The sequence below is a fragment of the Neofelis nebulosa genome, chromosome 5, assembly GCF_028018385.1.
Source record: "Neofelis nebulosa isolate mNeoNeb1 chromosome 5, mNeoNeb1.pri, whole genome shotgun sequence".
NCBI classification, from domain to species: domain Eukaryota; kingdom Metazoa; phylum Chordata; class Mammalia; order Carnivora; family Felidae; genus Neofelis; species Neofelis nebulosa.
This window is the reverse complement of record NC_080786.1, coordinates 91105953-91130938: the sequence shown is the minus strand read 5'-3', so window position 1 is coordinate 91130938 and position 24986 is coordinate 91105953. Positions and strand designations below refer to the sequence as shown.

Here is a 24986-nt window from a genome sequence, read left to right as displayed (position 1 = left end):
ACGCAAGTGAGCATGAACAGGTGAGGGGCAGAGAGAGGGAGAGACAGAATCTTAAGCAGGCTCCATGCTGTCGGCACAGAGCCCCACACAGGGCTTGAACCCACGAACTGTGAGATCATGACCTTAGCCAAAATCAAGAGTCGGATGTTTAACCGACTGAGCCACCCATGTGCCCCAACAAGCAAAATATTTCAAATGCGTGTTGGGAAGTTAATATTCAAGAAACCTGATTATGATCAGCATGAAATCCTTTCAAGAGATATAGATCTACTATGTGTAAATCAGTTAGCACAATGTCTGAAACAAAGTAGATTCTCAGTAACAGGCACTAATTCTGATTCTTATATTTATTTGGGGCCCTTCAAAAGTTAGTCAAATTAGTAATAAGAGGAGAAGGGTATTCAAACTCTTCTTTCAACACCTTTAACTTTTCCCTCCATTTCTCCCTGAACTACTTAGGATTATCTTGACCATATTTCTCTCCTCTACCTCTCTTTTTCCTATAACCTTAGAATGGCAAAGAATAGAGGGGAGGGGGTGTCAAGGAGGCATCCTAGGTCTACTTCATCAACTTGTCACCTGACTTTGAGAAGTAGGAAAACTTTACAAAAGTACATTTATCTAAAAGATTAAAATCTGCGTATTTAAGAACTTTTAAAATTTGACAAGTTTTAAGAAGGACTTAGAACAGTAACCCATCAGTGTATGTGTGTGTGTATATGGGTGTGTGTGTGTGTGTGTGTGTATGTGTGTATATGTATATATGTGTGTGTGTATATATATATGTTTGTGTGTGTGTGTATATATATATATATGTATATCCACAATATTATGAACATCATCATTAAGAATTTACCCCAGGGGCACCTCGGTGGCTCAGTCGGTTAAGCGTCTGACTTTGGCTCAGGCCATGATCTAACAGTTCGTGAGTTCAATCTCCACATCAGGCTTTGCACTAACAGCACAGAGCCTGCTTCGAATCCTCTGTCTCCCTCTCTCTCTGCCCCTCCCCAGTTCTCTCACTCTCTCAAAAAATAAACAGTAAAAAAAAAAAAAAAATTGGAGAAGATATTTGCAAATGACATACCAGGTAAAGGGTTAGTATCCAAAAATCTATAAAAAACTTTTCAAAAAATCCAGTGAATGGGCAAAAGACATGAATAGACACTTTTCCAAAGAAGACATCCAGATGGCTAACAGACACATAAAAAATGCTCAACATCACCCATCATCAGAGAAATACAAATCAAAACCACAATGAGATACCACCTTACACCTGTCAGAATGGCTAACATTAACAACTCAGGCAACAACAGATGTTGGCGAGGAGGCGGAGAAAGAGGATTTCTTTCACACTGCTGGTGGGAATACAAACTGGTGCAACTCTGGAAAACAGTCTGGAGGTTCCTCAGAAAGTTAAAAATACAACCACTCTATGACCCAGCAAGTGCACTACTAGGTATTTATCCAAGGGATACAGGTGTGCTATTTCAAAGGGGCACATGCACCCCCAAGGTTTATAACAGCGCTATTGACAATAGCCAAAGTATGCAAAGAGCCCAAATACCCATTGACAGATGAATGGATACAGAAGATGTGGTATATATACACAATAGAGTATTACTTGGCAATCAAAAAGAATGAAATCTTGCCATTTGCAACTATGTGGATGAACTAGAGGGTATTATGCTAAGCAAAATTAGTCAGAAAAGGACAAATATCATAGGATTTCACTCATGTGGAATTTAAGATATAAAACAGATGAACATAAGAGAAGGGAAGCAAAAATAATATAAAAACAGGGAGGGGGACAAAACATAAGAGACTCTTAAATACAGAGAACAGACTGAGGGTTGCTGGAGGGTGTGTGGGTCGGGGGATGGGCTAAATGAACAAGGGGCATTAAGGAGGACACTTGTTGGGATGAGCACTGGGTGTTATATGTAGGTGATGAATCACTGGATTCTACTCCTGAAATCACTGTTGTACTATATGCTAACTAACTTGGATGTAAATTAAAAAATTAAAAAATTAAAAATAAATAAATATTTAAAAAATTGTCCAACTTAAAAAAAAAAAGAATTTACCCCAACAACATAGGAACACACAGAGTTTCTTAACAAACAAAAACCCATGTGGCAAGAAAGCTGCATGGTGCTTGGAAACAGGAGTAATTTTACAATCATTTCAGTAAGCTCCAATGGAAGCCTAAAGACATTACACTGTCTTACGAATTTTCACTTCACAAAACTAATCCAACCGATCGAACTGAATACTAAAACCATTACTTGAGACATCTGCCCCTGGGGGTACAGAGCAGCACTTCAGAGTTAAGGCCAGTTTTCACAGCAATGTCTGCGTTGCAGCCTTATCAGGGGACTTTGTTCTGTCACAGCAAACTGTACTTTAAAAAATAAAAATCCAAAAGTGAAAAAATTACATGTGAGAACTGTTACTGTCAGGAGAAAATTACTATGAATGGGATGAATGGAAATGACAGACTTTTTCACTTACATAGTGATTTCAAAATAGAATTCTTTTGATATTTTCCTTCCAGGAAGTAGCAGCACCAGAGGTAGTTTTCATTCTGTTATGACAATTTCTTTCTGGGTAGCACAGCTGTTTTTCTTAGTTTATTTTTTTGCAATGCAATTATTCCTTTCCAACTTTATTATTATTGTTCTTTCATTTCATGTTGAAGTAGCCTAGGCAGCTGCAATTTTCATCCCACTTAACTGTCAAAGCGTTAGGTGAGACGCAGCTTGACTGAGCTCAGGATTTGGAAGTAGTAAGTTGAGTTTGCTTTTAACTCTCATAAAAGGGAGTCCTAAAATATTTTTTGCAGAGCAGAGGAACAAGTATGTCTCCATTTTGTTAGACTTCATCGTTTTATAAGCAACAAACACTGCATGGAATACAGGTACTGGGAAGGACTTTTGATCATCATTGCACCCCCACCTGTTTAGGGTTCTTTCTACAGATGTTTTGCCAAATTACTGCCAGTTGAGGTATAGTATTGCCACTGAGCATGTATGTTGGCAAATGAGTTTGATCCAGAATGTTTTCAAAGACCTACAAGATATCATTATCTGCTTCCTAAAATGAACTAAGATATACATATAATTCAAAGTATAATTACTATTACCTCAAGCATTCTAGAAAAACTCAAACCAAGACCTAAAACAAAAATACGAAATATATTCAACAAGCCACAAAAGACTCTTAACAACACAGATCAAACTATGGGTTGATGGAGGGAGGTGGGTGGGAGAGGAGCTAGATGAGTCATGGGTACCAAGGAGGGCACTTGTGATGAGCACTGGGTGTTGTATGTAAGTGATGAATCACTGAATTCTATTCCTGAAACCAATATTGCACTGTATGCTAAAATTTAAATTAAAAAAAAAATGGTTCTCTAAATAAATAAATGAATGCCATACCTGCAACTAAAAGGGAAAAAAAAATACATATTCAATAGGAAGGAAACAAAGTTATCATTGCTTGTAAGATCATTACCTGAGCTGAAGTTGGACACTTAACCAGCTGAGCCACCCAGGCACCCTTGGTAGCCATTTAAAAGTCACATTTAGGGGCACCTGGGTAGCTCAGCTGGTTAAGCATCCCACTCTTGGTTTCGACCTAGGTCATGATCTCATGGTTTGTGGGTTTGAGCCCCAAGTCAGGCTCAGAGTCTGCTTGGGATTCTCTCTCTCTCTCTCTCTCTCTCTCTCTCTCTCTCTCTCTCTCTGCTCCCCACTGTTCACTCGCGTGCTCTCTCTCTCTCTCTCTCTCTCAAAATAAATAAATAAAACTTAAAAGTCACATTTAACATCAAGAGAAACTGCTCAAGACATGGTTCAGTTCCTCAAAAGGTTAAACACAGATTACCACATGACTCAGCAATTCTACTTCTAGGTATAATCCCAAGAGAAATGAAAACACATACCCACATAAAAATGTGTACGTAAATGTTCAAAGTAGCATTATCCATAATAGCCAAAAAGTGGAAACAACACAAATGTCCATTAACTGATGAGTGGATAAACATAATGTGGTATATACATATGATCAGGATAAATAAATTTCAGCAATAAAAATAAATGAAGTACAGATATATGCTACGACATGGATGAATCTGGAAAACATGCTACGTGAAAGAAGCTAGACACAAAAGGCCACATACTGAATGAGTCCATTTATATGAAATGTCTCAAATAGGCAAATCTATAAAAACAGAAAGCAGGAGTGCCTGGGTGGCTCAGTAAGTTAAGGCTCAGGTCATGATCTCATGGCTCACGAGTTTGAGCACCACATGGGGTTTTGTGCTGACAGCTCAGAGCCTGGAGCCTGCTTCAGATTCTGTGTCTCCCTCTCTCTCTGCCCCTACCCTGCTCATACTCTGCCTCTCTCTCTCTCTCTCAAAAATAAACATTAAAAAATTAAAACAACAACAACAAACAGAAAGCAGACTAGTGGTTACCAAAACCTGAGGGTAAGATGGGGAGTAGAGAGTGACTGTTTAACAGGTACTGGGCTTCCTTATGGGGTGATGGGGTGATGAAATGTTCTGGAATTAGACAGTGGTGATGGTTGTACTACACGATGCATATGCTAAAACTACTGAATTGTATATTTTTAAATGATAAATTTTATATTATGTGAATTGCATATAAACTTTAAAAAATTATCATCAGTAAAAACTCAGAGCAGTTGCTCACAACTGCAGAGACTTTCTACTTTCTTTTTCTTTTATGCTTAAGTGTAGCTTGAAAATGTCAAATCACTGTGCCTCATCTATAAAATAGGTTTATAATAGTACCATTCTAAGAGGGTTTGAAGAAGGTTAAGAGAATTAATATGTATAAAGCACTCAGAACACTGCCTGACACAATAGCTCTCAATAACTTAGCAATTAACGGTAGTATTATAGTTAGAGCCTAACCACAGTGTGAAAAAATTACAATTCTTATTTATCTCCTAATTATTGTCTAAAAGACACTTCACTGGAGAGATTTATTTGCCTAAAATCAAGAAAGAAAAAGTACAAGATGAATTTTTATGTGCCTTGTGCTGGTCTAGCATTTAATTTTAAAATACAGTAAACATTTTGATCTATGATTAGAATGAGATGCCAAAGAGTTTGAGGTATTAAGCCTGCTCTACCTGCCATGAGTATGAGAGTGTTCTAGACACCAAAAACCACATAGCTCTTGGGAGATATGCTAGAAGGTCAGCATGAGAGAAGGAAGCTTGGAGAAGCTAGAAGGGAAATTGGGTAATTTTCTAGTTCCCTCTGAGTTATTAGTAGATATTCATAGAGCCACTTCACAGCAATGCTTCAAACACTGTGAAATTCTAGACTAGCAAACTTGCCCATATTTAAATAGAAGTTAAACACATTCTGAAGCCAGACAATGGTCATGGGTTCCTTTAGATTAAAAACAGCGCTGTTTCTTTCCTTTAAATTAATTTTTAGAGTTCACAGTAACTGCTTTATCTGACTCTAAGGCAAAATATCGAAATGTTACAAGTCTTTTTTTTTTTTTTTTTTTCAACGTTTTTTATTTTATTTTTTTTTGGGACAGAGAGAGAGACAGAGCATGAACGGGGGAGGGGCAGAGAGAGAGGGAGACACAGAATCGGAAACAGGCTCCAGGCTCCGAGCCATCAGCCCAGAGCCTGACGCGGGGCTCAAACTCACGGACCGCGAGATCGTGACCTGGCTGAAGTCGGACGCTTAACCGACTGCGCCACCCAGGCGCCCCGAAATGTTACAAGTCTTGAGGGAAGAAGGAGGAGCTGGCAAAATCTGTTTAAGAGGATGAAAAAAACCCCAGCTTTACATACTTCTCACATTTATGCAGTGCCATAGAGGTCAGACAGCTGATAAAGCAGAGAGATACAATTACAACCAAGAGTAAGCACTATAAATATAGAGCCTGAAGCCACAAATGAAAGGGCACATTCTATGTGAGTCAAAAGTAAAAGAGACTATTAGATTAGTATTAATCTTTTTCAGTCACAGGGGAACATAAAGAATAGCACATTAACAAATCTTAAGCATCTACCACATTCAATGAGCCATGATACATGAACAAATACATTTTATATAAGGTTATCAACTATAGGTTGTTTAGTCTAAAAAAAACCCTTAACACAAACTGTCCATCTAAAACTTCCAATAAAACCTTCCTATCTGCAATAGTCAAAAACAGCATTTGAAATAAAGGATTCTCTAGAGATAAGGAAACCACTGCTAAGAATACGGGAATGCTATTGAAGAGGCATTATTATTACGATTACTCATAGTCCTACCTGTATCTGTTCTTTTCATTCCCATCCTGAATCGTATCTGCTTGCCATGAAGGACCTCAGAAAGGTGTTCAGCAGTCCAGTGTTGTGCTGGCCAATCAACAGCCATGTTACAGAAGATTGCAGGTTGTTGTAAAGACATTATAATTTCTTTTGCTTTCTCTGGTGTAAAAGGTTTGATATGTTCACCTAGGGAGAGAAATAAATAGAGCAACAGGGAGATAAATATAAAGTTATTTCATATAATACAAAGAAATAATAGCTAATATCATTTCTATTATGGTAAAATTTTCTATGTAATTATACATTTTACACTTCATTTATTACAATTTACATAAATATCTGACCTCAAAAACCGTAATTCTTAAATTATTTTTCTCATGTTAAATTTTGAACATTGGAAAATATGTACAATTTTCAATGTCAAAAATGTTTTTAAAAAAGGCTTTTCAATTACATTTAAACTTTAAAACGCATCATTTTTTGAAAACAGTATGAAACACTGATGGGAACTATGCTGGATCAACTAGGGGTGCTGGAGCCAGCAAGAATTCTACTTGCCTTACCATGTGTTTACCCAAAAAGACTACTGAATCAGTCAACGGGGTGAGGGGGATTATTTTTATTTCAAGATTTAAAAAGACAGGGGCACCTGGGTGGCTCAGTCGGTTAAGCATCTGATTCTTGATCTCGGCTCAGGTCATGATCTCAAGGTTCATGAGTTCAGGCTCTGCACTGATGGCATGGAGCCTGCTTGGGATTCTGTCTCTCCTCTCTGCCCCTCACCTGCTTGTGCTCTCTCTCTCAAAATAAATCAGCTTAAACATTTTTTTTTTAAACGTAAAAGATGTACTAGGATGGGTATCAGTGTTAGTCCTTGACTTCAACTGCATCTATAAACAGTATAAGGGATATGTACAAACGAATACTGTAACTTACTGAGTACTTCAATAAATTTCACAGAATCATAGACTATTAATCCTGGAGAGGATGGTAATGATAAGCATTTGTTAAATAAAAGAACAAGAAAGTTTCTCCTTAAAGACATCTTAAGATGAAAGTTGTATGGGAAAGTTAAAAAGTGCTTCATACTCTGATTATATATATATATATATAATATATATATATAATATATTATTTATATATATATTATATATATTATTTATATATATATATATATATATAAATATAAAATCATACGCATATATTTGATTCTCTAGAACAATCAGCTAAACCCTGTAATTCATTACCTATTCTGTACTTAATTCAAAAAATTAAGGAAAGCTCATAAATAATCCAAATTCTCACAGCATCCAACTTTCTTCTAAACTTTCTCATAAAAGGAAGAGGGATGGGAAGGAATTATCAAGGAACTTGATTAATTCATATTTGTCTGAATGTAAGGTTTGTTTTTAAAGAAAATGGAAATTTAAGTCAATTTGGTCTCTCTTCTCAGACAAGGACACTCAGAATCTTTCCCTAAACACTTGATGAAAGTAAGGAAGACATCTGAGGACAGTCTGTCACTGTCTACACACTGAGGGCTCCCGAGTGAGGAGATGAGTGTGGACGCTCAGAGGGAAAGGCAGGTAGAAGAGCTGGGGGTTGTGTGGGGGCTGCATGGAGGGAGGAGGAGACAGGGAATCCTTAGGTCTCAAAGTAATGAAGCTCAAGCTTATCTTTAAGTGCTGAAGAGCCTATAAGGAAAACAGAATGTAACCAGGAATAAAATTTTCTGTATTTCCTTGAGATTCTTGTTTTGCACTTTTGACATGTTTGATAAATTCACAGTAGCGGTCTTGACCCATACTAGCCTATAAATATGTCAGTACAAGGTTACTGAGATCATGACACACCAAATCTTCCTGGACTTGGGAGTACCTGGATTCCATGTACATGAAAATGGACAGGTTGTATTTTTTATTATACATTTTTTAAGTTTTGCTAGACTATGAGAAGCTCCAATGCATTCATGATAATACTCCATTGTCTGTGGCATAGAAATTAGTGCTATCCTTCGGCATACAAGTGGAAAAATGAAACAGAAGTCTCAAATAACCACCCATTAACCTAGTAACTCATGATATAGGAATTTGCTTTTAACAAAATAGTCATCAGCTATGTGCATATTCATATATATTATATATGTACACACATACACATATCTATTACCATAATATAAAAACTGAAAATATAAACAGCCGAATGTCTAAAAGGAGAAAAATATTTACTGAATATTACTAAATATTATGTAAATTTCTCCCATGGTACATTATATCCATTAAACAATAAAAGTAAGGGCTATGTAGAAATGTGTGGAGACGTAAAGACTGGACTGGACTTAGCTGATGTACTAGCCAAGTAAGACGTGTATAGTAAGGCTCTGAACAACACAGGGTGGCAGTAAGGGAGGCAGAGATGGTAGAGATAAAGAAATTCTAACAGAATAATATCAAAGACTATTACAACTAAAGAGATGTGGGATGGGAAGCAGATGCAGCTATAAGGGAGACAAAGGTTTCCAGATTCTGACTTGACATAAAAAACAAGTTAGGAGCAACAGCTCATTCTAGTGGGAAGATGAAGAGTTTGGTTTTGAACATCATCATCATCATAACAATACTATATATTTACTCATATGATGCTTTACTATTTGCCATGTACTTTTATATACATTAAAACTGCTCATCTGATCCTCTTAGAAGCCTATAAACACTGGCAGAGAAGGCATTTTATTTCCATCATCCAAAGGAAGACTAGAAAGCTCAGATGTCAAAGGTCAGCACACCAGTGATGAACTGGAACCACTGGTCACATTGCTTGATTCCAAGTCCCATGCTCTTTCCACTGCACAAGACTGCTTCTAGAGAATTAAAACCGTGGGACCCACACTGGCACTACAAACTCAGGAGAGAGAGTATATATAATCTGAAAAGAGAAAAAAGTTAAGGAAACCTTTAGGCCGATTAGTGGATAATAAATCCATACATGCTGTTGGGGAGAGAGGAATGTTTTGGTTTGTGCGCATGTGGGCAGGGGGTAGTGGAGTAATAGCTGTAGTAGAGACTGCTAGTTGCCTACCTTATCCAATACCCACTCTCTTCCTTACTAACAGAACTTTGAGCAATGGGTGTGGCTGAAAAATTACAATTCCTAGACTCCTTTGCAGACAGGAGTGGCCAGAGATGTATCTGGACGTTGTTGAGTCAGTGTTTTTGTCCTTAGCCTTCTCTTCTATATTTTGCCTGAAAAACAGACATGTTTAGCTCCTTTGAGAGATAAAAGAGAGGCCCAGGGAGTGCCTGGCTGGCTCAGTTGGTAGAGCATGTGACTTCTGATCTCAGGCACATGAGTTCAAACCCCATGTTGGGCATAAAGATTACTTGACATTTTTTTTTAATTTTTTTTTTTTTAACGTTTTTTAATTTATTTTTGAGACAGAGACAGAGCATGAACAGGGGAGGGGCAGAGAGAGAGGGAGACACAGAATCGGAAGCAGGCTCCAGGCTCTGAGCCATCAGCCCAGAGCCCGACGCGGGGCTCGAACTCACAGACCGTGAGATCGTGACCTGAGCTGAAGTCAGACGCTTAACCGACTGAGCCACCCAGGCGCCCCAGACATTTTTTTTTAATTAAAAAAAAATTTTTAAAGGCCCATTAAATTGCAAACCTCAGCTGAAAGAATACAAAAAATGTCCATCTCTGTGCCACTGAACTAATACCAGCAAAATTCTACCTCCTGAATCCTTTCACATATAAAAATGAACTCTTATAGTCAAGACTGCTAATAGTTCATAACTGGTTTAACACCTTGCCTTCTGAGGCTATTGTTTTCAAGGACGACCCTATTCTCTCTATAAAATACTGTGACTTCCACTGAATGAATCATGGCTGGTCTGACCCTATAATAGCATTCTTTCATTTCTACAGTTGTGAAATATTCTAGCTTTGAACACTTTGCTTTTAGAACTTTAAAGGGCAGAGAAAAAGAGAAGCACCAGACCTTTTGGGGTAGGGATTTATTTATTCTGCTTATTTTAATCAGAGCCAATGGATCTGGCTTTGAACATTCCCAAAAGAGTTCTCCTATTTGGGTAAGATATATCTTGCCACCCTTCCACAAATAAATACATGGTCATCAGTAACACATGAGTAGTGTTCTGACAGAGCAGTTTCAAAGAAATATTTTTTCATTAAATAAAAAATATTTAATGATCTGATCTAAAAATCCCACACATCCCAGAAGTTATTTAATAGGAGACCCCTAAAAAGTAAAATTTGCTGAGAAAGCATCTAGCCCAGTGGCTGAAATATATTAAATGCTCAAACATTTGCTAAATGAATAAAAAGTGCTATAAAGCGTGTGCAGAACAGAGCAGTAGGATGCTCACTTTAACAAGAAATTAGCATATTTACAGAATCTCAAGCCTACCAATGAAATAAAACAATCAGCTGCTTGTGAGATAAAAGTAATTTGGCTTCTGATAGTTTAATCAACAATGAACTGGGCCATTAAATTAACAAATTTAAGTGTTACAATTTCCTTTAAAGAAGAATGCAATCTACATTGTATTAATTAAATAGCCTAGGGATGCGCTCAGTTACTCCAAGGCAGGAATATATGCAAAGAGCTATAAAAATTCTGAAGCAACTTTGACAGCCTTTAAAGGATAAATGTATCTAGGTCTAAACTTGCAGCATGAAGCAATTTCTAATGAGATGACTTAGAAACTAGTGTTGCACAAGAGTCTTTTCTCCTTCTAAACATAGTATGTTGTTCAGACAATTGATTACAGCTTTGGTTTCAACTAACTCTTTGGAGATAGTGAAACATGATCAAAAAGCAAATTGCCTTTTTCTCAGCAATTTTTCTTTAATTAATGCAAACTACAAGATAATTTCTCTGAATTTGTTAGCAATCTGCCTTCAGTTGATTAATACATGGCTTGGCTTTATATCTGAGATTTAGAATTCAAGATGAGAATAAGGAAAATTTACCAAGTGTCCAGAATTCGCTCCTACTACTGATAGAATGCAACAAAGATACAGATCCTGAAACTGAAATTAACTCATCTCTCATGTCAGGTATAATTTTAATAGAAATGTTAATAACCATAAATTTTCAATTAAATTTTATTACATTTTATTAAAATCTTTAAAAACTTTCAGAAGTTGACAGAAGAGTAAATCAGAAACTGGGTCCTGGCATGGTGAGCTGAATTATTCTAAACATATACATGTAAGCCTATGATAGTTTCTTCAATCTGACAACTACTGTATGTACATACAAGGTATTTTAAAGCTTCTGAATGGTAGATATTAGGGTAAAAAATAATGAACGTTATTCATGAAAACATTTACGGAATTATGCAAGTACCTCTTAACAAAATTACTATATTTGTACTAAAGACCAAGTGGTAAAACTTACAACAAAGGTAATTTTTTATTTTATAGCCACTATTTTAAAATGTCAATACAGGGGCACCTGGGTGGCTCAGTTGGTTAAATGTCCGACTTTGGCTCAGGTCATGATCTCACAGTTCGTGAGGTTGAGCTCCATCCAAGTCAGGCTCTGAGAGCTCAGAGCCTGGAGCCTGCTTCAGATTCTACGTCTCCCTCTCTCTCTGCCCCTCCCCTGCTTGTTCTCTCTCTCTCTCAAAAATGAATAAGCATTAAAAATAAATGTTTTTTAATGTCAACACAGGGGTGGCGTCTGGGTGGCTCAGTTGGTTAAGCATCCGACTCTTGATTTCAGCTCAGGTCATGATCTCAGTTTAGTTCATGGGTTCAATCCCCAAGTAGGGCTCTGTGCTGACAGCATGGAGCCTGCTTGGGATTCTCTCTCTCTCTCTCTCTCTCTCTCTCTCTCTGCCCCTCCCCACTTGGACACTTGCCCTCTCACGCTCTCAAGTAAACTTAAAAAAAAAAAATGTCAGTACAGGACACCTGGGTGGCTCAGTCAGTTAAGCATCTGACTCTTGATTGCAGCTCAGGTCTTGATCTCAGGGTTGTAAATTCAAGCCCCATATTGGTCTCCATGCTGGGCATGGAGCCTACTTAAGGGGGAAAAAAAAGGCAATACAAATGAAGAAAATTCTATTGCAAGTTAATAAAATGCTTAATTAAAATGGCAACTAGTCATAAACCGTTTGAATTTCAAGGTCTAGCAGGTGGTGCCACTGAAGAAACCATAAATAGAAGTATTGAGGCTGTTATGGCATAACCGTTCCAATACCACTGTTCGGTATAGTAGCAAACACCCAAGCGATTTCAGCCTGGGAACAAGAGACGGTTACATGCTGGATACCTCCCATCTTTTTCTTCCCATCCTCTTCCACTTGTGACTCTTGCCCAGCAAAGCCAGAAAATCCATTTAGGGCCAGAAAATGGCTCATAAATAAGACTTACAAGTTCAAAAGTTATACTGGTCCAAAACTTAAAGGAAAAGCAAATCTATATTTTAAGTGAAGTTGATACTAGAAAGAATAGCGTCTCAAAGACTAAAGTTCTTTAAAATCCTCCAAAATTATCTTCAAAATTTCTACCAAAATATTTCCATCTAGCTCTTCTGATTCTGCTCAGTAAATTTTCCATATTTCCAAATAAAATGGCTTTTTATCTAACTATTCATAAAAATATTCAACAGCAGGGTCTTAAAAAGATATTTGCACATCCATATTCATAGCAACACTATTCATAACAGCCCAAAGGTGGAAGCAAACCAAACATCCATCACACAGTGGAATATCATTCAGCCTTAAAAAGGAAGGAAATCCTGTCACGTGCTACAACATGCATAAGCCTGAAGACACCATACTAAGTAAAAGCCAGTCACAAAAAGACATCTATTGCATTATTCTACCTGCATGAGGTACCTAGAATGGTCAAATTCATAGGTACAAAGTAGAATGGCAGTTACCAGGGACTGAGGGGAGGGAGAAAAGAGGAAACTCTGGGTACAGAGTTTCAGATTTGCAAGATGAAGAAAGTTCTAGAGATCTGTTTCACAACAGTGTGAATATACTTAACTCTACTGAGTTGTACTCTTTCTTAAAAATGGTTAAGATGATAAATTTCATGTTATTTGTTTTTAACCAACAGTATAGTTTAAAAATTCAACAGTATAATTTATCTGATATTTGTCCTTATTGAATATAAAGTATTTTAGCTACATATGAATTACATATATGCCCTAGCATGGAAACTCTTTTACTTTTTAAGACTATAGAAGCTTCTGCTTTTCTTTAAGCTCCCCTGCCCCCTTTCCCCATTTTCTCTTTTAAAAATGAGAAAAAAAAATGACAGAAAGAGTATGCCATCTCCAACTGAGGAAGAGTAAATCCAGTCATGTAAGTGACACTTGTAAGTGTCAGTTCTATAAGAACTCAAGTCCCTGCAACTCTGGAATAAGATACTTCCTTGGGAATGTCAACCTTAAAACTGCCCATTATTTTACCAGCAAAATGAGCTTATTTGGGAATAGCAGAGGAATTACAATTCAGGACCAGCAAATTGACTTTAGGAGGAAATTGGGAAGGGTTATTTTGAACAAAAGTTCACTGGAGAAGGATAAGAGTTGTAGGTTGTGGTGGTTTCTCATTGGCTGCAAGTGGTGGTTAGTTCACTGTTGCTGGGACTGGGAGAGATCTTCCTTCTTTTAAAAGCAGGAGATAAATTCCTCTGTGAAAAGTGTCCTCCCTTATCAAGATAATTCTTATCTACCTTCTTCCTGCTGGTGATAACAGCTCCAAATGTGCAAGAGAGGTCTCCCTTAAGGGCTTCCCAACTACATTTTAAATGTTTTCTTTACTCATTTCAGGAAGGACTGGAAGAAGAGTTACTAAGAGTACATTCTTCTTTTCATCACGGCATAAACCTGGCTACAATTAAAACAAGAGCCCAAGAGAAAGAAACAAAAGGCAGCCTGAAAGGCAGAATCAGATTCAAAGAATGACAATTTTTAATTTTACTGAAAAGCTTCAAACAATGCATGATTCTGTAACATCTCACACTCAGTATTTAAATTCTTAACATTAAGTCATTTCTTGTTTATTTATGTTTTAAGAATTTATTTTAGAGTAGTTTTAGGTTTATAATGAAATTGAGAAGAAGGTACAGATTTCCCACATATCCTCTTCCTGTCACATATGCAGAGGCTCCCTCATTATCAACATCATTTGCCAGAATGGTACATGTGTTTTTTTGTCTCTTTTTTACCAGGATAAACCTAAATTGACACATCATAATCACCCAAAGTCCATAGTTTCTCTTAGGGTTCAGTCTAAGTGTCGTATATTCTACAGATTTGGACCAAAATATAATGAGCATCATTATAATATCAATATAATCAATATAATATCCATAATCATAATATCATACAAAGTATTTTCATTGCCCTAAGAATCCCATGTTCTGCATATTCATCTAATGTTTGTTTTTTTTCTTTTTAAGAGGAAACAAATAATCTTTATTAAATAATAAAATATTATTAATTTTAAGCTATAATAGCAGTAACATAGTTCTTCATTTTGCATTTTAAGGTCCCCTTTATTTTCAAATAGGATTCCAACATATTTGATTATCAATATGATCATGTTTTGCCTTTAGTAATTTTCAAGCTGTTACTTAAAAAAAAAAAATATCACATCCTTGTAGGCAAGACAGTTACTTTTATATCCCTAGAGCTTAGCACAATGTTTGGCATAAACTGATGCTAAATAATGTCTTCTGAATTCACATCTCATTTTTAGTAATCTATATAAAATATTAAAACTAACCACTTGTTTTCTCCTGCATAATGAGCTACTGAACATAATCAGAAACAGTCTCAAAACAAAGGATCAGTTCCACAAGTTCATGCTCACCTCCACTGGGTTCCTTTTCTGCTCCCAACACATTAGTTATCCCTAGTTGATTCCTAATCACCCTTATCCCTACAGCAACCATTCTAAAGCTTCTTCGCTTTCAAATCCCCAGTACCTTTCTCCACTTCCTCACTCTTTGTGGTGCTTTGCTCTATTATTCTTAGAAAACTGAAACCCATGATTTCCCTCTTCTTCACTTCAACATTTCTGGTTCACCCTGCTCTTGTTTGGTTTCAAAGGACACAAACTGCATTCTCTGCTACCATTCTACTCTAGTAGAACCAGTCTGTCTCCTCACCTTCCTCCCCGCCCTCTGCCCCTACATGCCTCAGGCCTTTCTCCACTCACTTCCACTACCAGCCTCACCTGCCAGACATGGCCTCTTCCATTCATTTCTATATTCAAACTATACCAAACTTTCATATTAGTCTAGGAAGGACAGACCAATCCAATTTGCATTTCTTTCTTCTCTCAGCCCCAAAGCACTTAAGATGTGTAATACTTACTTCCCAACTAATTGCTTCCTGCCTTATGGATATTCTTATACTACAATTCTATCTGCATCTTCCCCCTCCCCCAAACTATATTTACAAGTCATTTTAAGGCAAGGACTGTCTTCTACCCTACTGTATTAAACAGTCTTCTGTTTATCGTATACAGCCAAATATTTTCTGATAAGGGGTAGTAATAAGTTTGCTCAAAAATTAACTTTCCTTTTTTTCATACACTTATTTTATTAAAAAATTTTAAATATAATTTATTGTCAAATTGGTTTCCACACAACAGCCAGTGCTCATCCCAACAAGTGCCCTCCTTAATGCCCATCACCCACTTTCCCCTCTCCTCCACCCCCCCCCCCAATCAACCCTCAGTTTGTTCTCAGTATTTAAGAGTCTCTTATTGTTTGCTTCCTTCCCTTTCTGTAACTTTTTCTTCTCCTTCCCCTCCCCCAATGGTCTTCTGTTAAGTTTCTCAAGATCCACATATAAGTGCAAACATATGGTATCTGTCTTTCTCTGACTGTCTTAGTTTACTTAGCATAATACCCTCCAGTTCCATCCATGTTGTTGCAAATGGCCAGATTTCATTCTTTCTCACTGCCAAGTAGTATTCCATTGTATATATAAACTACATCTTCTTCATCCATTCATCAGTTGATGGACATTTAGGCTCTTTCCATAATTTGGCTATTGTTGAAAGTGCTGCTTTAAACATTAGGGTACAAGTGCCCCTTGTGCATCAGCACTCCTGTATCCCTTCAGTAAATTCCTAGCAGTGCTATTGCTAGGTCACAGGGTAGGTCTATTTTTAATTTTTTGAGGAACCTTCACACTGTTTTCAGAGCAGCTGCACCAGTTTGCATTCCCACCAACAGTGCAAGAAGGTTCCCGTTCCTCTACATCCTTGCCAGCATCTACAGTCTCTTGATTTGTTCACTTTAGCCACTCTGACTGGCATGAGGTGGTATCTCAGTGTGGTTTTGATTTGTATTTTCCTGATGAGGAGTGATGTTGAGCATCTTTTCATGTGCCTGTTGGCCATCTGGATGTCTTCTTTAGAAAGTATCTATTCATGTCTTCTGCCCATTTCTTCACTGGATTATTTGTTTTTAGGGTATGGAGTTTGGTGACTTCTTTATAGATTTTGGATACTAACCCTTTGTCCGATATGTCATTTGCAAGTATCTTTTCCCATTCCGTTGGTTGCCTTTTAGTTTTGTTGATTGTTTCCTTTGCAGTGCAGAAGCTTTTTATCTTGATGAGGTCCCAATAGTTCATTTTTGCTTTTAATTCCCTTGCCTCTGGAGATGTGTCAAGTAAGAAACTGCTGTGGCTGAGGTCAAAGAAGTTTTTTCCTGCTTTCTCCTCTAGGGTTTTGATGGTTTCCTGTCTCACATTCAGGTCCTTCATTCATTTTGAGTTTATTTTTGTGTATGGTGTAAAATGTGGTCTAGTTTCATTCTTCTGCATGTTGCTGTCCAGTTCTCCCAGCACCATTTGTTAAAGAGACTTTTTTCCATTGGATACTCTTTCCTACTTTGCCAAAGATTAGTTGGCCATGCATTTACGGGTCCAATTCTGGGTTCTCTATTCTATTCCATTGGTCTATGTGTCTGTTTTTGTGCCAATACCATACTGTCTTGATGATTACAGCTTTGTAGCAGAGGCTAAAGTCTGGGATTGTGATGCCTCCCGCTTTGATTTTCTTCTCCAGTATTACTTTGGCTATTTGGGGTGTTTTGTAGTTCCATACAAATTTCAAGATTGTTTGTTCTAGCTTTGAGAAGAATGCCGGTGCAATTTTGATTGGGATCACATTGAATGTGTAGATTACTTTGGGTAGTATTGACATTTTAACAATATTTATTCTTCCAATCCATGAGCAGGGAATGTTTTTCCATTTCTTTGTGTCTTCTTCAATTTCCTTCAGAAGCATTCTACAGTTTTAAGCATACAGATCTTTTACATCTTTGGTCAGGTTTACCCTAGGTATTTTATGGTTCTTGGTGCAATTGTGAATGGGATCAGTTTATTTCTCTTTCTGTTGCTTCATTATTGGTGTACAAAAATGCAGCCGATTTCTGTACATTGATTTTGTACCCTGCGACTTTGCTGAATTCATGTATCAGTTCTAGCAGACCACTGTTGTTTAACATAGTGTTGGAAGTCCTAGCATCAGCAATCAGACAACAAAATGAAATAAAAGCGGGGCGCCTGGGTGGCGCAGTCGGTTAAGCGTCCGACTTCAGCCAGGTCACGATCTCGCGGTCTGTGAGTTCGAGCCCCGCGTCAGGCTCTGGGCTGATGGCTTGGAGCCTGTTTCTGATTCTGTGTCTCCCTCTCTCTCTGCCCCTCCCCCGTTCATGCTCTGTCTCTCTCTCTCCCAAAAATAAATTAAAAATGTTGAAAAAAAAATTTAAAAAAAAAAAAAAAAATGAAATAAAAGCATCAAAATTGGCAAAGATGAAGTCAAACTTTCACTTTTTGCAGACAACATGATACTCTACATGGAAAACCTGACAGACCCCACCAAAAATTAACTTTCCTATGACTCCCACAATATTCATCATTATATAGAACATGATGACCCTTTCACATGCATGTATTTAATGTATGTATTTTTTTACCCTTTGTTCACATAACCCTTATGAAATTTAAAGCAAAGCCTTCTCTCCCAGTAGGACTTGGCCTATTTAACTTACTTTGGGTTTTTTTAAATGTTTATTTATTTTGAGACACAGAGAGAGAGAGAGAGAGAGAGAGAGAGAGAGAGCGCGCCTGCGGGCACGTGAGTGGGTGCGAGTGGGAGAGAACAGAGAGAGATGGCAAGAGAATCCCAAGCAGGCTCTGCACTGTCACCAACCATGGAATCTCATCAATCATGAGATCATGACCAGAGCCAAAATCAAGAGTCTGATGATTGACTGAGCCATCCAGGCACCCTTATTTAACTAACTTTGTCATGGCAATAAACAGTCACCCCAAAGTGGAGTTTCTAGGGAGGATGACAGTTTAAAATGGGGTTGGAAGTTCCACAGATAGGATTCTGAGAATCTAATACAAAAATATGAAGTCACCTGCAAAATGGGTGTGCATGCTGCTTTTCTCAAGGGAGCAGATCCATATTTTCATTAGATTTTTTTTTCCTTCCTTAGGACTTCAAGATTAAAAATCACAAGTTTCCTTACCGCAATGAGATATCAGCTCACACCTGTCAGAATACCTAAAATCAACAACTCACAAAACAACTGATGTTGGAGAGGATGTAGAGAAAGGGGAACATTTTTGCACTGATGGTGAGAATGCAAACTGGTGTAGCTACTCTGGAAAACAGTATGGAGGTTCCTCAAAAAGTTAATACAATGCTCCATGACCCAGCAATAACTAGTTATTATTATTTTTTTGGTAATTTAAAATTTTTAATAACTACATTAAAAAATAAGAAACAGGTGAAACTAAATTTAATACTTTTTGTTCATCCCAACATATCCAAATTATTAACATTTCAACATATAATCAATATTAAAACACTATCAATATTTTAATATTATTAACAGTTTATAACCCATTTTTAAACTAAGTCTTCAAATACGTGTATTTGACACAAGACATCTTAATTGAGACTAGCCATACTTCAAGTGTTCAGGAGCCACATGTTAATTAGTTGCTACTGTTTTAGTCAGCACAGTTTTATACCATTGTTGGAAATTATTCTAAAGAAGCTCTATTTCAGTGAGTAGCTCACTTCTGCATCTCTTTGATTGCCTCTGTTATCAACAAAACATTATTATTGATTATCATTCATGGCATTATTTAATTATCAGCAACAAACTGTTAAATCTACCTAGATTAGATTACTCATGAGGTTCATTATCAGAGCTTTGATTAATACGGCACTGTTAGTTATTTATCCAAAGGATACAAAAATGCTGATTCGAAGGGGCACATGCACCCTGATGTTTATAGCAGTGCTATCAACAATAGCCACGTTATGGGAAGAGCCCAAATGTCCATCAATTGACAATCAGGTAAAGAAGATGTGGTATATATAATGGAATAGTACTTAGCAATCAAAATGAATGAAATTTTGCCATTTGCAACAATGTGGATGAAACTAGAGTGTATTATGCCATGCTAAGTGAAATAAGGAAATCAGAGAAGATAAATCTATGATTTCATCCATATGTGGAATTTAAGAAACAAAACAGGTGAACACAGAGGAAGGGAAGGAAAAATAAGATAAAAACAGAGAGGGAGGCAAACCATAAGAGACTCTTAAATACAGAGAACAAATTGAGGGCTGATGGAGGGGAGGTGTGTGGTAGGGGGATGGGCTAAATGGGGGATGGGCATTAAGGAGGGCACTTGTTGGGATGAGCACTGGGTGTTACATGTAAGTGATGAATCACTAAATTTTACTCCTGAAACCAATACTACACTGTATGTTAACTAACTTGAATTAAATTAAAAGGAAAAAAAACTATACTGTAATTAAAACTAAAAAGTAAGAAAACAATAAGATAAAATAAAATAAAATAATATCAATGTTGATAAACAAAAAAGAATCACAACCTTCCTTAAAACATTAAATACGAAGGGGTGCCTGGGTGGCTCAGTCAGTTAAGCGTCTGACTTTGGCTCAGGTCATGATCTTGCAGTTTGTGAGTTCAAGCCCCGAGTCAGACTCTGTGCTGACAGCTCAGAGCCTGAAGCCTGCTTCGGATTCCATGTGTCTCTCTTTCTGCCTCTTCCCCGCTCGCACTGTCTCTCTCTCTCTCTCAAAAATAAATAAACGTTAAAAAAAAAACAGTAAATATGGAGTTATCTTAGGACCTAGCAATTCCTATTTTAGATATACACCCAAGAAAACTGAAGAGATGTTAATACAAAAACATGTATATTAATGTTCATAGCAGCATTATTCATAGTAGCCAAAAAGGGCAAACAACCCAAATGCCATCAACTGATAAATGGATAAACAAAATGTGGTATTACCACACCATGGAATAGCACTCAGCCATAAAAAAATGAAGTATTGATCTGTGCTACAGTACAGATGAAGCTTGAAAATATTATGCAATGTGAAAGAACCCAGACACTAAAAGCCCCACACTGCATGATTCCATTTACATAGAACATCCAGAGTAGGCACATATCCACAGAGACAGAGAGTAGACTAATGACTGCCAGGGGCTGGGGAGAGGGTCTGACTGAGGGTGACTACTAATGGATACCAGGGTTCTTGGTGTGATGGAAATGTTCTGGAATTATGGTAGTAATGGCTGCACAACTTTGTGAACATACTAAAAATCACTGAATTGTATACTTTAAAAGGGTGAATTTATGGTAAGTGAATACTATATCTAAAAAAAGCCTCCTCTTACCTAGCTGCATGCTTGATATCTTTTTCATCATCTCTCCTTACCTAAACTCTATGCATGTACACATTGCTCCCAATCACCTCCTTTTCTTCAGGTTCCTAATTTGCATAGTTTCTCAGGCTGAAAAATTCCAGAGATCTAATTTCTTGTCTCTTGGTTTCAACACCCATCAGTCACCAATGCTAGGCCTTTTTATTAACAATAAAACATACCACTCTTGAACATGTAATTCCTGCCAGACACTATGCTAGATGATCCACAATTATCTTTAATTTTTACAATAATCATGCATTTTACAGAGGACAAAACTGAGGCTTAAAAGTAAGTATCTGTCCTTTAGTCTCTCTCCCTCCCATCTGTCCTCTACCCTTCAGGCAGAGTGATCCTCCTAAAACCAAATCTGATCAAGTTATTCCCTTAACTAAAGCTCTTTAAAAGCCTCCTACTTGGGGCGCCTGGGTGGCTTGGTCGGTTAAGCATCCGACTTCGGCTCGGGTCATGATCTCGCGGTCCGTGAGTTCGAGCCCCGTGTCGGGCTCTGTGCTGACAGCTCAGAGCCTGGAGCCTGTTTCAGATTCTGTGTCTCCCTCTCTCTCTGCCCCTCCCTTGTTCATGCTCTGTCTCTCTCTGTCTCAAAAATAAATAAACGTTTAAAAAAATAAAAAATAAAAAAATAAAAGCCTCCTACTGTCATAAAGTCCAGTAACTTGGTACGAGGTGCCCTCCACAATCCCTCTTCTCTCACCACTTCTAATACCAGCTTCTTTCAGTTCCTGGACCATGCCATGCTCTTTCTCCTCCTGCCTCTGGACTTGGCAGGGTTCCCTTACTCATTCACACAACAAACATGTATGAATGGCCCACTATGTGTCTGGCATTGTACTTGCTGCTTGGGCATATGTGATGAATAAAACAGATGTAGGTCCTGCCTTCAAGGTACTTAAGGTCAAGTGGAGGAAACAATACTAAACAAGTAATTACAGGTTGTAATAAGTGAATGATGGGAGCAGGATGCTGTATCACAGAACATCTAGGGTTAGAAATCAGGGGAAAACTACAGTGATTGTTTTAGATAGGTTGGTCTGGTAAGAACTCAGGTGGTGACACACTCTGAAACCTGAAGATTAAGAAGCCAATTATGTGAAAAGTAGACAACAGGAGGGGGCAGTGAGTGCCAACAGATACTCCTGGAGACATCAGCAGAGCCCAAACCAAGGATTTTTGTAGGCCGTGGTTAAGAGTTTGGATTTTATCGGGGCGCCTGGGTGGCGCAGTCGGTTAAGCGTCCGACTTCAGCCAGGTCACGATCTCGCGGTCCGTGAGTTCGAGCCCCGCGTCAGGCTCTGGGCTGATGGCTTGGAGCCTGGAGCCTGTTTCCGATTCTGTGTCTCCCTCTCTCTCTGCCCCTCCCCCGTTCATGCTCTGTCTCTCTCTGTCTCAAAAAAAAATAAATAAAAAACGTTGAAAGAGTTTGGATTTTATTGTAAGTGCACTGGAATTCATTTAAGAATTTTATGGGGCGCCTGGGTGGCGCAGTCGGTTAAGCGTCCGACTTCAGCCAGGTCACGATCTCGCGGCCCGTGAGTTCGAGCCCCGCGTCAGGCTCTGGGCTGATGCTCGGAGACTGGAGCCTGTTTCCGATTCTGTGTCTCCCTCTCTCTCTGCCCCTCCCCCGTTCATGCTCTGTCTCTCTCTGTCCCAAAAATAAATAAAAAATGTTGAAAAAAAAAATTAAAAAAAAAAAAAAAAAGAATTTTATGTAAGGGAGTATCACCTTTTTTTTTTTTTTTGCTGAGTGGAGAAGGGATTGGAAGGGCAGAAGATAAAAAACAGGGTCACATGGCCTGAAGAAATATAGGAGGGGTGTAGGTGAGAAATGTGGGTGATTTGGACAAGGGTCTGAGAGTAAAGGAGGAAAAAAGTAGACAAAATAGACGCAGAACTGACCTGACTGGCAAAGTCATCCACTGAAAGTTATGAAGAAAGGATACACAGAGTTTGGGGAATTGTCACTAGAGGAAGTAAGCTTACCACAGAAACAGAATCAGAGGATCGCAGGCCCATGCTGACTGAAGTTGATCATTTTCATTTTATAGTGTCACCAATTTGCCCAGGACTTTTTCCAGCAAAATTGAGCCACATAAGTGCAGGTGCAAAGAAAACAAAAGGTTGGGTTCATCCGGAGTATGGGTTTTGCCAGAGGAATAAAAGTCAGGGAGAGACAACAGAACAGTACATCTTCAAGGAAGAGATCATGATAAAATAGAACATGCATTCTAAACTGGAGAAGGGGGTACAGATGGAAAGAAAATGGAAGGATCAATGGGTGGGGAGGTATAGATGAAGTTCAAGAATTGTATCTTTGGGGTACATAAGGGAGTTTATAAAGATAAGAGACTGCTCACACTAGGAGGAAGTTATAATTGTTTCTTCTGCAAAATTAGTCATTTTCCTCCCTAGGCAAAACATGACTATTTAATCTCCAACCACACCCATCCTGTGTTTTCCGGCTCCCTGTCTTCCCACAATTCCCCAGCACTACCACCTGAGTTTGTCATGATCTCATCCAATCTTAAAGGCCCACCCGCAACTACTCCTTCCTTGAAGCATTTCCATACTGAAACCTCTCCTCCCGGGGAAGAGCTCTCACCCAATGTGTACTGCTGGTAGTATGCGTGTTACCAGATATTAGTCAATCTTTTCCTTCCTAAGCCCCTTTACTCAATTGGAAAAAAGGCATTATTATAAACAGTCAAAAGTCTCTAGATCCAGTGAGCACCAGGCACAGAGCAAATCACTCAGTACAGCTAACACAGACTTCAGGCACATGGGCCACCCAGCTTCACTGCTTATCTAAGGCAGGATTCCACTTAAGTTGAGCAAAAGCTCATAGCCTCTGTTCATAAAAGTCCCAGATACTTCCATTTACCTCAAGAGTAAATTTTTATCCAAATTTAATTTCATATAAATTTATACAAATTTAATTTTAATCCATTCAAACCCCCCTTGTGGGTAAATCAGCACTGGCAGGATGTAGGGATTCAGGACTTGTAAGATGACTGGAAGTCTGCACGTCCCAACTTGAGAAAAGCCACGTTCACTAAAGATAATAATTTTCCTCACAGTTTAATGCAGGGCCAGAGAGACCTGAAATAAGAGCTAAATCAAACGGCCACATGAGAGGCAGCAAGAGTCAGTTGGCACGGGGTTGTACTCTTGGTCTGACTTCAGCGTGGCGCCTACCTTCCAACTCTCCAGCTCCAGCTGCAGGGGCCGTGTCAGCGGTCGCCCGCGGGCCTGCTGCCATGGCTAGCTTCGCCCCAACCCCAAACCGGAGCGGAGTGGAGTGGGTTCTAAGGAGGGCCAAGACCCAGGTTCTGGGGTCGCACGACGGGAAGGAGTCGCCGTAGCAGCCGCAGGACTCTTCCCGGAAGCACCCCTCACGCAGCAGTCACGTGACGTGCGCTGGGCGTGGCCACGCAGGTTTGTTTTGATTCCCTTGTTGTTGAAATGTCAGCACGTGGTCTGTCTGTAGCGCTTTTTACCTTCCCCAGATCTTAGCCTTCTTTCATTGTAGTCTTTTTTGGCTTAGTTTCTGCTCCTCTGTTTTTAGTCTGGTCCTTCCTATCTGCCTTGGCGCTTTCCTCCACCCAAAGTATTGGAGTTTTAGGGGATGGTTTGCAGTTTTGTGGGGCTCCGGGCGGTGGAATGTGGCTCTGCCTCCGCATACTCTGTAGCCGCGCTCACTAGCTCTGGGCACCAGGAGAGGTCACGCTTCTCTTCCACCTCTCTTGCCCTTGTGGCAGTAACTTGACTCCATCTGGTTTTTGTGGCTGCTGGGGAATACGAACCTCAGGCAAATATCCTTTAATTGTGTTCTCCGTGACTCATTCCCGACCCACACAAGACAAATCGCTTGACCTAGGGTT

General features: G+C 38.6%; 1 protein-coding gene and 1 non-coding gene across 5 annotated transcripts in view; one reads left to right on the top strand and one right to left on the bottom strand.

Moving 5' to 3' along the window:
- The window catches only part of HSPBAP1 (HSPB1 associated protein 1), a 58736-nt gene extending 34220 nt beyond the window's left edge, over positions 1–24516 (bottom strand). For 3 of the 4 annotated variants that reach the window (XM_058731175.1, XM_058731176.1, XM_058731178.1), the window contains exons 1-2: positions 24301–24516; positions 6316–6501 (exon numbers count right to left, since the gene is read on the bottom strand). In XM_058731175.1, the coding sequence (XP_058587158.1) occupies positions 6316–6501; positions 24301–24364 (250 nt within the window). In that variant the 5' untranslated portion in view covers positions 24365–24516. The remainder of the gene's footprint in view (positions 1–6315; positions 6502–24300) is intronic. The other variant, XM_058731177.1, reaches the window with a different exon arrangement.
- Positions 9613–9685, top strand: TRNAR-UCU (transfer RNA arginine (anticodon UCU)). The gene has a single exon. It is a non-coding gene; the product is annotated as a tRNA-Arg (tRNA).
- Positions 24517–24986: the final 470 nt, after the last annotated feature.